Source organism: Muscardinus avellanarius (assembly GCF_963383645.1).
Source record: "Muscardinus avellanarius genome assembly, chromosome: 4".
In the NCBI taxonomy this organism is placed as follows: Eukaryota; Metazoa; Chordata; class Mammalia; order Rodentia; family Gliridae; genus Muscardinus; species Muscardinus avellanarius.
In genome coordinates, this window is record NC_137789.1 from 86018084 (window position 1) to 86032713 (window position 14630).

Sequence of the window (14630 nt, forward strand, 5' to 3'; positions counted from 1 at the left end):
AAATTTAGACACAAAACTGCTAAAAAATACTACCAACATGCATTCAAATCATATAATAAAAATCATATTCCATAACCAATTAGGGTTTATCCCAGTGATACAAGGCTAGTTCAACATATGAAAAACAGTCAAGGCTGGGTGTGGTGGCACACGCTTGTAATCCCCGCACTTGGGAGTTGGACACAGGATGATCACACAGGTTCAAAGCCAGCCACGCTGGCTTAAGTGACCCTGTTTTCAAATAAAAAGTATAAAAAATAGGTCTGGGAGTGTACCCCAGAGGTAGAAGTGATTCCAGTACCACAAAAGAAAGAAAGAAAGAAAGAAAGAAAGAAAGAAAGAAAGAAAGAAAGAAAGAAAGAAAGAAAGATTATCAATTTAATTCATCACATTAACAGAACCAAAGACAAAAATCACATGATCATTTCAATAGATTTTGAAAAAGCATTCAACAAAATCTAACACGTATTTATGCTAAATGCACTGCAGAGAACTGGAATAAAAGAAACATACCTCAACATCATAAAGGTAATGTAGAATAGGCCCACAATCAACATCATATTAAACAAGAAATAATTGCAAGAATTTCCCCTAAAAACAAAACAAAACAAGGATGTCCATTATTACTATTTCATTTCAATATAGTACTTGAGACTCTGCCAAAGAAATAAGACAAGAGAAGAAAATCAAAGGAGTAAAAATAGAAAAAGAAGAACTAAAACTTCCAATATTTGCAGATGACATGATACTATACATAGAAGACACAACTAACTCAACCAAAAAGTATATAAGACTGATACAAAATTCAGCAAAGTATCTGGATAGAAAATAAATTTTAAAAAATCAGACGCTTTTCTATATACCAATCATAAATCCATTGAAAGAGAAATCCATAAAACACTTCCTTCATGATATCCCACACAAAATAAAATACTTAGAAATAAACCTAACCAAGAATGTAATATTATCTACAAATATTATCTACAAATAATATTATGTTGAATAACAGAATCAAAGAAAACCTTAGGAGATAAAAGAGCTTCCATGTTCTTCAATAGGCAGAATAAATATCTTCAAATGGCCATTCTTCTAAAAGTGATCTACAAATTCAGTGAAGTATCTATTAAACAACAAGTACATTCCTCACAGACAAAGAAAAATCAGTTTTTAAATTTATTTGGAAAAACAAAAATCCCAGAAGTATTCATGAACTAGAACAATGGAGGAGGCATCACATACCTCACTTCAAACTATTCTACAAAGCCAGAATAGCATGATATTGGCACAAAATGGAAACAGCATATTGGCACAAGAGCCAACACATAGAACAATGGAGCAGAATAAAAGTCTCAGAAACAAATCCATTCACTTATGGCCAATTGATTTTTGACAAAGGAACCAAAACCAAACTGAAAATAATATCGCCTCTTCAAAAAATGGTGTTAGCAAAACTGGTTAATGATATGCATAAAAATAGAAATAGCTCTAATTTTCTCACCTTGCACATGAGTAAATTCAAGGTAAATTAAAAAAAAAAAAAAAAAAAAAAAAACCTTGGAAATTAGACCAGAAACCTTGCAGCTCCTTGAAGAGGGCATAGGTCCAACACTTCAACACATAGGCACAGGTAAAAAAAAAAAAAAAAAAAAAAAAAAAAAAAAAAAAAAAGCATTTTCTCAACAAGACCTCAAAGGCACAAGAAATTAAAAGAAGGATTAATACATAAGATTACATTAAACTTAAGAGCTTCTGTACAACAAAGAAAATTGTCAAGAGCCTCAACAAAATGGCAGAAAGTTTTTGCCAACAATTTCTTTTATAAAACATTATTGTCTAGAATACATAGAGAATTCAAGAATTTCACTGTTAACAAAACAAATAACCCAATAAAAAATTTAAAAAAATTAAATAGACACTACACAAAAAAGAATTCAAATATCCAATAGGTGTGTAAAATTTTTCAACATTGTTAGCAATCAAATAGATGCAAATTAAAACTATTCTGAGCTTTCACCTAACTCCAATTAGAATGACAGTAATTCAAAATACAAATAACAGCAAATGCTGGTGAGGATGTAGAGAAGTGAAACTCTAATACATTGTTGGTGGGACTGAAAATTAGTGCAGCTACTTTGAAAAACAGTATGGATGATACTCAGAAGAATCGAAAATAACCTGCCATATGATCCAGCAATACCACCTCTGTGTATCTATTCCAAAGAAATAGAAACAAAACTACCAAACTAATGCATGCATATCTATGTTGAAAACTGCACAATTCACAATTGCCAATCTATGGAACCAGCCAAGATGTCCATCAACAGATGAATAGATTACAAAACGATGGGAGATGTACACAATGGAATTCTACTCAGCCATAACAAACAAAAATTCATGATTTACAGGAAAATGGATGAAACTCTAGAATATTATACTAAGTGAGATTAGTCAGTTGCAAAAAGTGAAAAACTGAATTCTCTTCAAAATATGCAGAAGCTAGAAAGTAAAAGGGTCATAGAAAAAACTCTAGATAAATAAAGAGAAACCATAGATAATAAAATAAGGTGACCTAACTGAGAAAAATTGAAGGTAGAAAAAGGGAAATTTCCTAATATCATGATGTACATCCACAAATATCAAATTCAATCATTAAACCAAACATGAGAAGGAGGGAGGTGTGACATAGGATTTGGGGATGGGCTAAATAAGTGATGTGTGCATGTATGCCTCTACCACTTTGTACTCCATTAAAATGTATGACTCCAATGCACCCATGAAAATAGGTAAAAATAGAAATAAAATACTTTAGAAAATGTTCCTAAAAAGGCAGAATAAAGATCACCATGTACCAAAATTATCAAAACATCGCCCTTGTACAAAAAGTAATTTAGAGATTTAATGTAATCTCTATTAAACACCGACATCATTTTTTAAAATTTTATTTATTTATTTATTTATTTTTTATTGGTGCACTGTATTCATACATCATAGTGGGATACAAACTTTTGTAGACATACATGCACACATCGCCCAGTCAGCCCCCACCCGATTCCCACCCCATTCTCTCCCCATCCCTCCTTCCCATGCTTGGCTTAGTGGTTGACATCTAGTATTATAGCAATTTATCCAAAATTAAAAATGATAATTTCACATAACAGTTTCATTTGTCTGATACCAAGCTTTTGATGACTTAAAGATAACATTTCAATATTTCTTTTTGCTTTCTTTCTTACCAGAGAATTTTTTTTCTATTTTTTTTTTAGGTGAAACTATCATATATTTATATGTTTATTTTTCAGAAAAAAAATCTATTCTAATATGGAATATGGATTCTAGATACCCAAAACGATCTTGAAAAAGAACAAAGCTAGAAGATGTATATTTTCTGATTTCAAACCATATAAAGCTACAATAATTGAAACAGTGTAGTACTGTTCTAAAGGCAGATATATAAACCATTGGAGTTAAATAAAAGACTAGAGCTAAATTCTTCCCTATATTGTCAAGTTATTTTTGACAAGGTTTCCACGAACATTTGGTGGTGGAAATAATAATCTTTTAACTAAATATTGTTGAAAAATAATACTTACATGGAAAAGAATAAAGTTGGACCCTTACCTATTCCCATATACAAATATTAACTCAAAATAGATAAAAGACCTAAATATAAATCTTAAGACTATAAACTTTTAGAAGAAAATCTGGTTCATAAAACCTCACAACATTGAAATTGGAAGTGATTTCTTGGATATGATTTCAATGGCACAGGCAACAGAAGAGTATACAAACTCCCTAAAAAATAAAAAAAATATTGTATATCCAAAGACAATGTAAACAGAGTTAAAAGTTACTAATAGAATGGGATAAAATATTTCCAAATGCAATATCTGAAGGTATATTAACATTCCAAATAGAAATCCTAAAAATTAACAACAATAAAGGCAAACAATACAATTTAGAGATAGGTAAAAGACTAACATAAATAATGAATCTCCACAGATAACCAATCTTAGTTGTCTGTTGGATGAAAATTCTTGTTTCTCTGGTTCTGGTGTGTGTTACCTATTGCTTCTTTGGAGTTAATCTCTTTGAGTATTTTCTCTAGCGCTGGTTTTGAAGACATAAATTCCTTCAGTTTCTGTTTGTCATGGAAGCTTCTTATTTTTCCATCTAATTTGACAGAAAGTTTTGCTGGGTAGGAAATTTTTGGCTGGAAGTTGTTTTCTTTCAGAGTTTGGAATATGTTACTCCAAGCCCTTCTGATTCTCATGACTTGGTTTGGGAAGTCTGGAGTGATTCTAATTGGTTTGCCTTTGAATGTCACTTGGCTCTTTGTTTTTGTTGCCATTAAGATTCTCTGCTTGGCTTCCACATTGGTCACTTTGACAATTATGTGGCATGGGGATCCTCTTCTCAAATCCTGTCTAAAGGGGGTTCTATAAGTTTCCTGGACCTGTGTATCAACCTCTTGCTCTATGTTTGGAAAATTTTCTGCTATTACTTCCTTGAAGAGATTGTTGATCCCTTTGGTTTCACTTTCTTTTCCCTCCTCTATTCCAATTATTCTTAGGCTAGTTCTCTTAAAATGGGCCCATATTTCTTCAATGTCAGATTCCTGCTGTCAGATATTTTTTTCTAGATTAGAAACTATGCATTCATTTTTGGAATGATCATCTTCTAAGAGCGAGATTCTGTTCTCCATGTGTTCTAATCGGTTGTTCATGCTTTGAATTGAGGCCTTTACTTCATTAATTGAATCCTTTATCTCTTTTGGGCTCTCTCTGAATTATCTTTGAAGCACCTCTAGTATTTCTACAGTTATTTTCCTGATTTGATCTTCTAGAAATCTCTGATTTTCTGTTTTATCGGGTCCTGATGTTGTGGGATTATGGGCATTCATTGCTCCAGTGTTATTCCTCTTTCCCATGATTTCGGAAGTTTGTGCCTTCTCTGGGTTCTTCCCTTGGGTCACTATGACTTCGCTTAAGGTGCTCTGGATCTTGAGACTGTGGTATCTCAGACCCCACTACTCCTTTACTGGGTTGTATCACAGAGTCTCTGACCCAGGGAGTCGATAGAGGCTGCTTTAGACTATGGGGGGTGCCAGGTTGCACATTCTCCTATGGTGTGATATCTCTGCCACTGCCACTCCCCCACTGGGTCAAGTCCCAGGGAGTACAGTACTGGGATTTCTCCTCTGTGGCCCGCAATTTGACTCACTGTTTTTGAATACGCAGATGTAGCTGTACTGGACTCGGTGAATTCACTGCTGCTGCCGCCGGTGGCAATATGGCGCCGCTGCCACGCCCTCGGCCATGAGGCTGGCGTATTTTTTCTTCTCTGGTTTTGAGTTCCACTCTGAGTCCCTGCAGCGTGTGCTGAGCTCAGCCACTGGGAGCTTTAGATGCTCCCTGCGCTGAAAGATCCCGCCTGGCTGTTTCACAGTGGCTCACCTCGGCTTGCTGTGGCCGTCCAGTGAATTCGCCACTGCTGCCGGCAGTATGGCACTGCTGCCGCGTCCTCGGGCGTGAGGCCGGTGTATCTCCTCTGTGGCTCTGCGCTCTGTTCTCAGTCCTCTTTCTCTCTGGAGCCTGGTGATTTTTTTGTTTCTCTGGTGATGGTGTTTTCTGGCTAGGAAAGGTGCTGATTTTCTGGTAATGGAGATTGGTTGTTAGCGGGGCTCTTAAGCCTTGCTTTTCTCGGTCGCCATCTTCCCAGAAATCTTCACCGACATCATTTTTGACAAAGAAAAATCTTTTCAAAATTGTATGGGATAAACAAAGGCACAAAAACAGCCAAAGCAATTGTTAGCATCAAAACCCATTTTGGAAGCATCACTATACCTGATTTTAATCTTATACTATAGAATTATAGTACTTAAAACAGCATGGTATTGACATAAAAACAGATGCATAGATCAATGAAACAGAACAGAAAATACAGAAATAAAATCTCACACCTATAGCTACTTGATATTTAACAAAGTCATACAAAACTGGATAAAATGCCAGATAAAAGTGAGCCTTTTTATCAAATTGTGCTAGAAAAACCAGTTATCCACATGTAGAAAATTGTAACTAAACCTCAAACTCTCACCCTGCACAAAAATCAACTCAAGAAGAATAAACTATCTAGAAATTATACCAGAGACTTTGCAAATACTAGAAGAGGGCATAGGACCAACTCTCTAACTCATAGTCATCCAGAGATAATTCTTCAATAACACTCCTAAATCCAAGAAAATAAAAACAAAAATAAATGGGATTGAATTAGATTTGAATGTTTCACTGTGCAGCAAAAAACTATCAAGAAACTAAAAAGAGAGTAAATAGAATGTGAGGAAATTATCAGCTACTTCTCTGATAAAATATTAATATCTGTAATACATAAGTAAATGTATAAGTTTAATACTTAAAAATAAAGAATTTGATAAAAATGGACAATGCATCTAAATAGGCACCTCTCTTTCAAAAAAAGTACATAATGGCTAATACATATATTCTTTATTTTGAAACTGGGTCTCACTGAGTTGCAGAGAGCCTCCCTAAGTAGCTAAGGCTGTCTGCAAACCGCGATCTTCTAGGTCTCAGCCTCTTGAATGCTGGGATTACAAGCGTGCACCACCACACCTGGCATAAGGCCAATACATATATAAAAAAATGTGTTCAACCTTATTAGCAATCAAGGAAGTGTAAATCCCATGACACTGATATTCCATCTAACCCCAGTTAAATTGACCATAACAAGAATATGAACAATAATTAATGACAATGAGAATGTGGGTAAATAGGAACTCATACAATTTGGTTGGATTTCAAAATAGTAATTGATATACCATATGATCCAGCCATACCATTTTGGGGGATGTTTCCAAAGGAATAAAATCAGATTATCATAGCCGCTTCCTTCCATGTTTATAGCAGCTCAATTCATTATAGCAAAACTATGGAACCAGCCTAGGTATCTATCAAGAAACAAATGTATTGCAAAATTATATTACATACAAATGTCTTGTTGAAAATTCTAACTGATATAACCCAAGACAACTAACTACATGACATAGTAGAAGATTTTTTGCTCACAATTGTTTGTTTTTTTAGATCTCAGAGGTTCAGTCCACGTCAATCTAGTTTACACCCGTGGAGCTCAGGGCATGGCAGTGGGAAATAGGCAAAGAAAGAACAAAAAATCTTGCACATCATGAAGGCCAAAAGCAAGAGAGCAAACAAGCAAGGGATGACCTGAAAGACAATTGTAATCCTGAAGAATACAAAGTGATGATTTAGTTCTCAATGACTAAGGACAAAATAACCATGTCTTCTCAACTTGGGCCCTGCAATGTTAATCCAGCCCATTACAAAAATATCAGAATGATCATGCTTGGAAAATTTTAGCTCTGACATTCTTTAATTAATTTGACAAACAGTACCTTTCTTGAATCCCTGGAGTCTTTAAAGGTCAGATATCAAACCTTGATAAATATTGAGGAGCCAAAGCAGATTAGGTTCTACATGGTGAATACTCCTTGATAGCTTCCCTTCTTTACTGTAGAAAGTCTCTTAGGAATATGTCTTCTACACATATGCAACTTAAAAGTCAAACCCGGAGATTTAAAATAAACCAAGAAATGTAGGAAAAAGAATTTGTTTTTATTTTCCATTATGCTTCATTAAAAAAGGTATAGTTTAATTAGTAATACATTAATGAACTGAAAGAACAAAGTGACAAGCTTTTGTCACAGTTATTAATTTACATTTTACAAACATCCACCAAAGCAATTAAAATGAAATAAATATATTTACATTTCATATTTATGATATTTTCATTGCATTTAATATGTAAAAATATATAACATTTATAATATCTTATTTTTCTTCAAAAGTAAATAATGTGTAAAGAAGTGACTTTATGGTTTCAAACTATTAACAAGAATGAATTATAATTGACAATTTTAGAAGTATGGATAAAGTGATTTCTTAAAGAGAGCTCATGAATACAGAAGCATTAATAGTAGCAAAATGTTTGTTATGAATATTGGAACATCTACCCTTAACCTTAAAAAGTTAAGCACAAGGTTGTCCTTGTGTTTTAAAGCTTATACACACTGCTGACTTCTAGCAGCAATTCTAAATTATTGTTAGGATTAATACTTTTCCTCGGTAATAAATCAATGATCTCTTAAATTCAGCATTCAATGTAGACAATGTTTATTAACAAGCATTGTAATTACAAATGAGGAAAATGTAAACTATAAACTAATGCACTCATAAGAAGGTTGTGTTGCCCACATAAAAGAATCTCCCTGCTTGCAGATAGGGATTTAGCATTTATTTTAAAGTAATTGCCCTTCATCTTTTCAATGACAGCTTTATGAATAAGGCTTAAAATAATAAGTTGGAACATGCTTAAAATATGAAGAAGAAATGACTGGCTGATTGTTCTCCCTTTAAAATTAAGGTCGGATGGCTAAGTGTTGGAAATTGCATTGAATTTATGTTACATGTTATTTTTAAAATAAGTACTGTAATAATCTGACAATTTTTAAATTGCCCTACTTTAATATATTACACCTTAGATAGTTTGCTTTATTTTATCAGGTATAAATCATTACTATATTAGCATTTTTCAGGTGGCCTTAAACTCCCTTATCTGACCTAAGTTTGCACTATGCCCACTTCAGTAAACTCTCTACTGATATCACATGCACATGTGTACACACACGCGCGCGCGCACACACACACACACACACACACCAAGGCACTGGAGGGGTTAACACACAAGGTGTTCTCTTGTTAAGATGTGCTCAATGTCAAAACAAAGGTTAATGAATAAGTCTCATTTATCTAAATCTAAGTTAAATGGAAAACAGACATTTGTGAACACTTTGCTTACTACTAAACTTTGTTTCATCATTCAAGTCATAAAATGACAATGATTTATCATTGCACTTCAAAGAAAACACCAAATATGGATCCCTGAACTGTGTAAATCAGAATAATATTTCCTTAATTAGTATCTACTCATCAAGTTAAATGGTAACTTAGATCTGGGTGCTTTTCATCAATAGTATTAAATATAAAAACAATAATGGTTTTAAAGTTTTAATTCAAGTTACATTTTACAATGTTATGTTAAGTATACTAAATGGACATAAAATGTTTTTTTAGTTAATTGATAGAAAAGATTTTATATATAAGCATCTGTACACATTTTTGCACTTATATGTGCATATGTGTGGAGGAGACACAGAGTAATTTATCTCAATTGTACACTTTACCATCATCATATACATGAGCATAGACCAGACTCATAGTATTGCAAAAGGGTTATACTTTAAAAAATGAAACATATATCAAGTTTTAACTGATTTTTAATGACTCTTTAAAACTTAAGTAAAATTTTTATTTTTTATTTGCTTATTTTTGCTTTCAGGTCACTAGCCCATTTTTTTTATAGCATGCAGAAGCTGGGGACATCCTAGAGACATTGCTAGAGACATGATTCTCTAGCAACAGAGTCTGGAAAAGATGCCCTAATGCCATGCTTAGAAGTTGAAGGTTAGAGCTCTCTTCTACCCCTGCCCTCAGATTCCAGCAGCTAACAGTAAGTTTAAAAGTGGCCTCTTGCAGCCAGTTGTGGATTGATTTTAGACTTTACCATGACTGTTTTGTTTGATAAATGCATTCAATGTGCTTTCCTAACTAATCATTTAGTTAGGAAATTTATAACAAATTTAGTTGTAAGGCCAAAATAAACTATAGTAATGCTTTGTACTATTCAAGTTTTCATAATTCTCTCAAAATTATCTTAGATACTACTTAACACATATGTAGATCCAATCATGACCTTTTATTCTCTTCCTTTTAGTTTAATGCATTTAAAAATTATTTGATGCAAAATAAGTTAATAATTTCTAATGACTACTAAGACAGCTTGATGATGGTTCTTTAACTGAATGGATATGTGTTTTTTACATAAGTAACTTTGTTCCTTTCTTGAGTGATGTTATCCTTTTCTTCTTGAGTGATGCCCAACTACCTTGGTCATTTTCAGAAGGAACTATCAAGTGTTGGTTTAGTTAGAAGCATCTGTTTCACTGATAAAGTATTTTACTAAGAGAAAGAAAAAGGTATTTAATAAGCATCTGCTTGTTTAAAATCAAAGAAGAATAAATTTTTAGTGAAGTAGAATGAATTCCTTTTTATACAACTAGTTACATAATGCCTAGAAATTTAAATGTAGGTATATTTCTCCAATGGCTAAATATTCTCAGATCTTTTTATATAGTTCTAAAACAATATAATTAAATAATTTGCATAGTTTGGTTTTACTTAACATGACATAAAAGTGTAGTTTTTAACTTTTATTTTTAAATTTATCTTATTTTCTCACAAAATATTGCTCAAAGGGAAAACTGTCACAGCTAATGTAGATAATAACTTTGAGATTGTTTTGTATTTCAGTTTATGATTGACTAGCGATATTAGGGTTAAAATAATTGTTTACCACACAGTATTTGTTGATATTATTTTCTCTATAAAATGTCTTTAGGGCTACTGAAAATTTATGAAACTTTAATTTGATAATAAATCTTGTTAAGTAAAATATAAATCTGCTTAAAATGAAGAAAGAAATAAAATATTTTCAAATGTCTTCATTGTTCATAATCAAATTAATATATTTTTGGCATATTTGGTGGAGACTGATATTAAAAAATTAATAACAGTGATTCCAAATAGAAATTGTCCATTTTATGTTGTATCTGTCATAAGTCGATATCTTGCTGCATTTCTTAAGAATATTTTACAACAAGATAAACAAAATTGGGGTGCCAGTGGTTATTCTTGAGATGAGAACATGAGAAATTCATATCAGCAAAGTAAAGTGCTTTCTTCTTTGATGGGTTTTTTTCATGCCCCTTGCTGTCAGTTTTTATGTTTTGCCTCTTTACACTCATAATACCATGATAGGTCATTAATTCATGTTCTGGCCCAATATGTACTTATCAAACAAAAATTCTTAAGTACAGAAATACCACTTATTTGGTATTTTTACATATAGATAGCTTGCAATTTTTACATTATTTACATGTCTTTTTGTACCATTCATTATTTTGTCTTCCCATTTGATGAAAGAGTATACAAATATGGGTCCATTCAGTGATACCAGGGGGCCTCATTTATTATTATTCACAGAAACCTTCTTGGATAGACATGTTCTGGAGATACTCCAATGACCTTCTTTCTACTAACTGATATTTTGATCTGGGCTCGCTGCTGACTGGTGGTGTTGTGGTTTCTCCATGGTATAAAGAAATGAATATGCTTATTCTGCTTCTCCAGTTAGGGGGAGTATCAGTGCAGAGCTCAGCTGTCAAGTGGTATACTTCACTTTGCTCATAGTAGCAAAGCTGGTGGCAGCAGAAGCAGCAGCTTGATTGCCTAAAAATAAAGGGTCCAAGCAAGCAACCTTGGCAGCAAAGAAGGAGTGAATGCAGTGAAGAACTGCAAAAAGATTGGAAAACTCGAGCTCCTGTGAGGAAAAGAAAGAAAAACAGGTGAGGCACTATAAAAACCAATTTATTTCCAAATTGATAATAGCTGTATATATTAAGTGAAATAAATGTGACTACAATCAATGATGTCTTAAACTGTGAAAACTAATTTTAATTATAGACAATTCTGGATAGTATGTGTATAGTTAGATATAAAATGTCCCCTAGGGAGTTTATTTAATAATGTTTGAATATGATGTAATTGAGTCATTAGAGTTGTTGTCCCAGCAGTGGATAATTACAATGGATTTATCTGGAGTGTGGCCTGGCCAGAAGAAAGATACCAAAGAGGGAAAGGAAGAGCCACATATACTCTCTAAGACTGCACCACCAGGAGTCCACTTTCTCCATGAGGCATCAGATGGAGTTGAGGCCAGAAGCAGGACAGATGAGTGGAACTGCAAATCTATAAAATGTCACTGCTTTAATTTCTGCTCCTGAAATTCAGTGTACAGTTCACTGAACACAGACATCAATATCCATAATGCAGTTTGGGTATTTTGATATTTTCTTCACGAGTTTATTTAGTCCATCATCTAAATTTGATCTCACATAAAACTTCAGGACATGGGCAAAATGTGAAATAATTCTTTGCCAAAGTAAAACTCATGTGGCTTCTATTCTATTGAGTCTTATTGGCACTCCAAAATTTCCTGAGCAGTGTACCATTTGCCTTTCTAGCCACAATCTGTCTCTTCCAATTTTCTCTCACAAACCAGTTCCAAATAATCACAGTCTACATGATCAGACTTAGACACAGCAGCAACCCCTCTTCTCTGATATCATTTTCTTTTCCAGTCTCCATGACGCCAAACACACAGCCCATGTTCTCTCTTTCTCTTTCTCCTTTCAACATGCCCTTAGATCCATGGTCCCCAGCCTCACTTGAACTGAATCCAAAACCATAAGAAAAATAAATCTTATTTACTCTAAGTTACACAGCCAATCTTTTAGATCATTCCTATAAGAATTCTGACCATAGCAGTATGCAAATATTCTGTGTGTTAGAGGTTGACTTCAAAGCATGGTGTATGCAAGAGAGGAGAACTAAGAAGGCTTATTGCTCATGAATGCCACTTTAGAACTCATAAATACTGCACAAAAAATGTGTTTCGCAAAGCTGGATTTTACTTGTGATAATATATAAGAAAAGAGACTCTTGGGAGTACCTTAACAACTATTTTTTATCTCTTTATCTGTATGCATATAGCAAATAATAAACACAAATCAGTGTGATCTAGTAATATTCTTCACATTCTTTGGAAGAAGTTATGACTTGTCATGGGAAACTGAATAAAAATACTAAAAGCAAGAAGGGATGAATATTCATGACACTAGGTGACAAACAGCTCACTCATAAATAATCCATCCATTAGCTGGGCCAATTGGAAAACATCTGTCAGCCCAGTACTTAAATGGTTAGACACAGAAGGATGGCACTTTTATGGCCAGCTTTGGCAACTTAATAAGACCCTATTTCAAAATAAAAAATAAAAAGGCTAGGGTGTAGGGAAGAACACTTCTGGGTGAATCTTTACTACCTCACAAAATAATTATATATTAATTATAATTGTTATAATTGGTTATTTAATGGTATAAATGGTGTTTCTTTTTCTTGTGGCACTGGGGATTGAACCCAGAGTCACTTAACCTTTGAGTTGCACTTCTAGCCCTATTTTATTTTCTATTTTGAAACAGACCTCACAAAGTTGTAGAGGACATTGATAAGTTGCTGAGGCTGACTGTGAACCTGGGATCTTCCTGTCTCAACCTACAATTTACTGAGATTATAGGTGTGTTCCATCATGTTGATATTATAATGACATATTTACTAAAAGTAAAAATTAACTACAGCCCACTAATTGGTTTTGAACATTTAGAAGTATATGCGATATGAATATTGTAATAACATAGAAGAAATTCTTTCACAGCAAAAATTATGTTTTAGTATCTGTAAATTCAAAGACAATGTTTAAGGTAGATTTTAAAACATAATATTATAAATGTCTTTGTTCAGACCAACAATTGTCCCATGAACGTGTTGTAATTCCAACAGAATAGAAGAAAGACCAGTACATTTGTGTAGTTAATAAAGTTAATGTGTGAAACTTGTCACAGTAAGTGTAATTAATGGGTACTAAGGCATAGAAAGTTTCTGGCAGTCTTGTAGCTATTTCATTACATATTTGTAATAAAGGGTAGAATTATAGTTGATTTTCACACTATTATTTTTAGCATTTAAAATTTATAATATATGGCAGTGGAAAACAAGAATAATAAACTAGACATCATAATGTGCTTTGCACCAGAAAGTTATTTTGATGAAACACTTCACCCTGAATGTATTTTCTTAGAAGCACAGTAAGGCATGATGGGTATTCCTAAGCCTGTGCAGCATTTTAGATATAGCTCTGCTGGCTCAGTAGTTACCCAGTAGTTATCTTTCACCATATGATAACCAGTTTTTTTATGTAAATAGTACTCATTCTAGAAAATACCAAAGACAGTTTAACTTTCTTTTCCTTCTTTCTTCCCTTCCTTCCTTTCTTCTTTCCTTCCTTCTTTTCTTCCTTCCTTTCTTATTTCCTTCCTTCCTTGTCTTTTTATATCTTTTTTTGGTACTGGGGATTAAACCCAGAGCCATTTGACCTTTAGCCAAATCCCAGCCCTTTTCATTTTGAAACGAAGTCTTTTTACTAAATTGCTTAGGCTGGCCTCAAAACTAATTCTTCTCACTCAGCTTCCCCAGTACTGGAGTTACCATTAAACTATTCTAGTTACCTAAAATTCTTTCACCAACAGACTTTAACAGTGCCATCATGATTGTCTTTATTTATTTTTAGGACTCTTCTTCTCTGGTTCTAGTAATATGATATTTGAGACCAGCAGCTTTTCTCTTGCTTGACTCATTATTTTCTCCACTGTTACTCTCTGTGCAGCCAGCTTGTTCCTTCTGTGAACACTAAATACTTGTTATACTGACTCATTTTATGTCTAACTGACATGAAAAGGATAAAAAAAAAACTTGAAAGAATCTAAGATGTTTTTGTGTGTTGTTAAAAACTAAAACAGTGAC

The 14630-nt window shown here is 33.4% G+C and overlaps 1 protein-coding gene across 2 annotated transcripts in view; it reads right to left on the reverse strand.

The window, feature by feature from the left end:
* Positions 1-11373: 11373 nt before the first annotated feature.
* SNTG1 (syntrophin gamma 1) overlaps positions 11374-14630 on the reverse strand; it is a gene marked incomplete at both ends in the record, with an annotated part of 256536 nt that continues 253279 nt past the window's right edge. For both annotated transcript variants that reach the window (XM_080694666.1, XM_080694665.1), the window contains one exon: positions 11374-11532. In XM_080694666.1, the coding sequence (XP_080550792.1) occupies positions 11374-11532 (159 nt within the window). The remainder of the gene's footprint in view (positions 11533-14630) is intronic.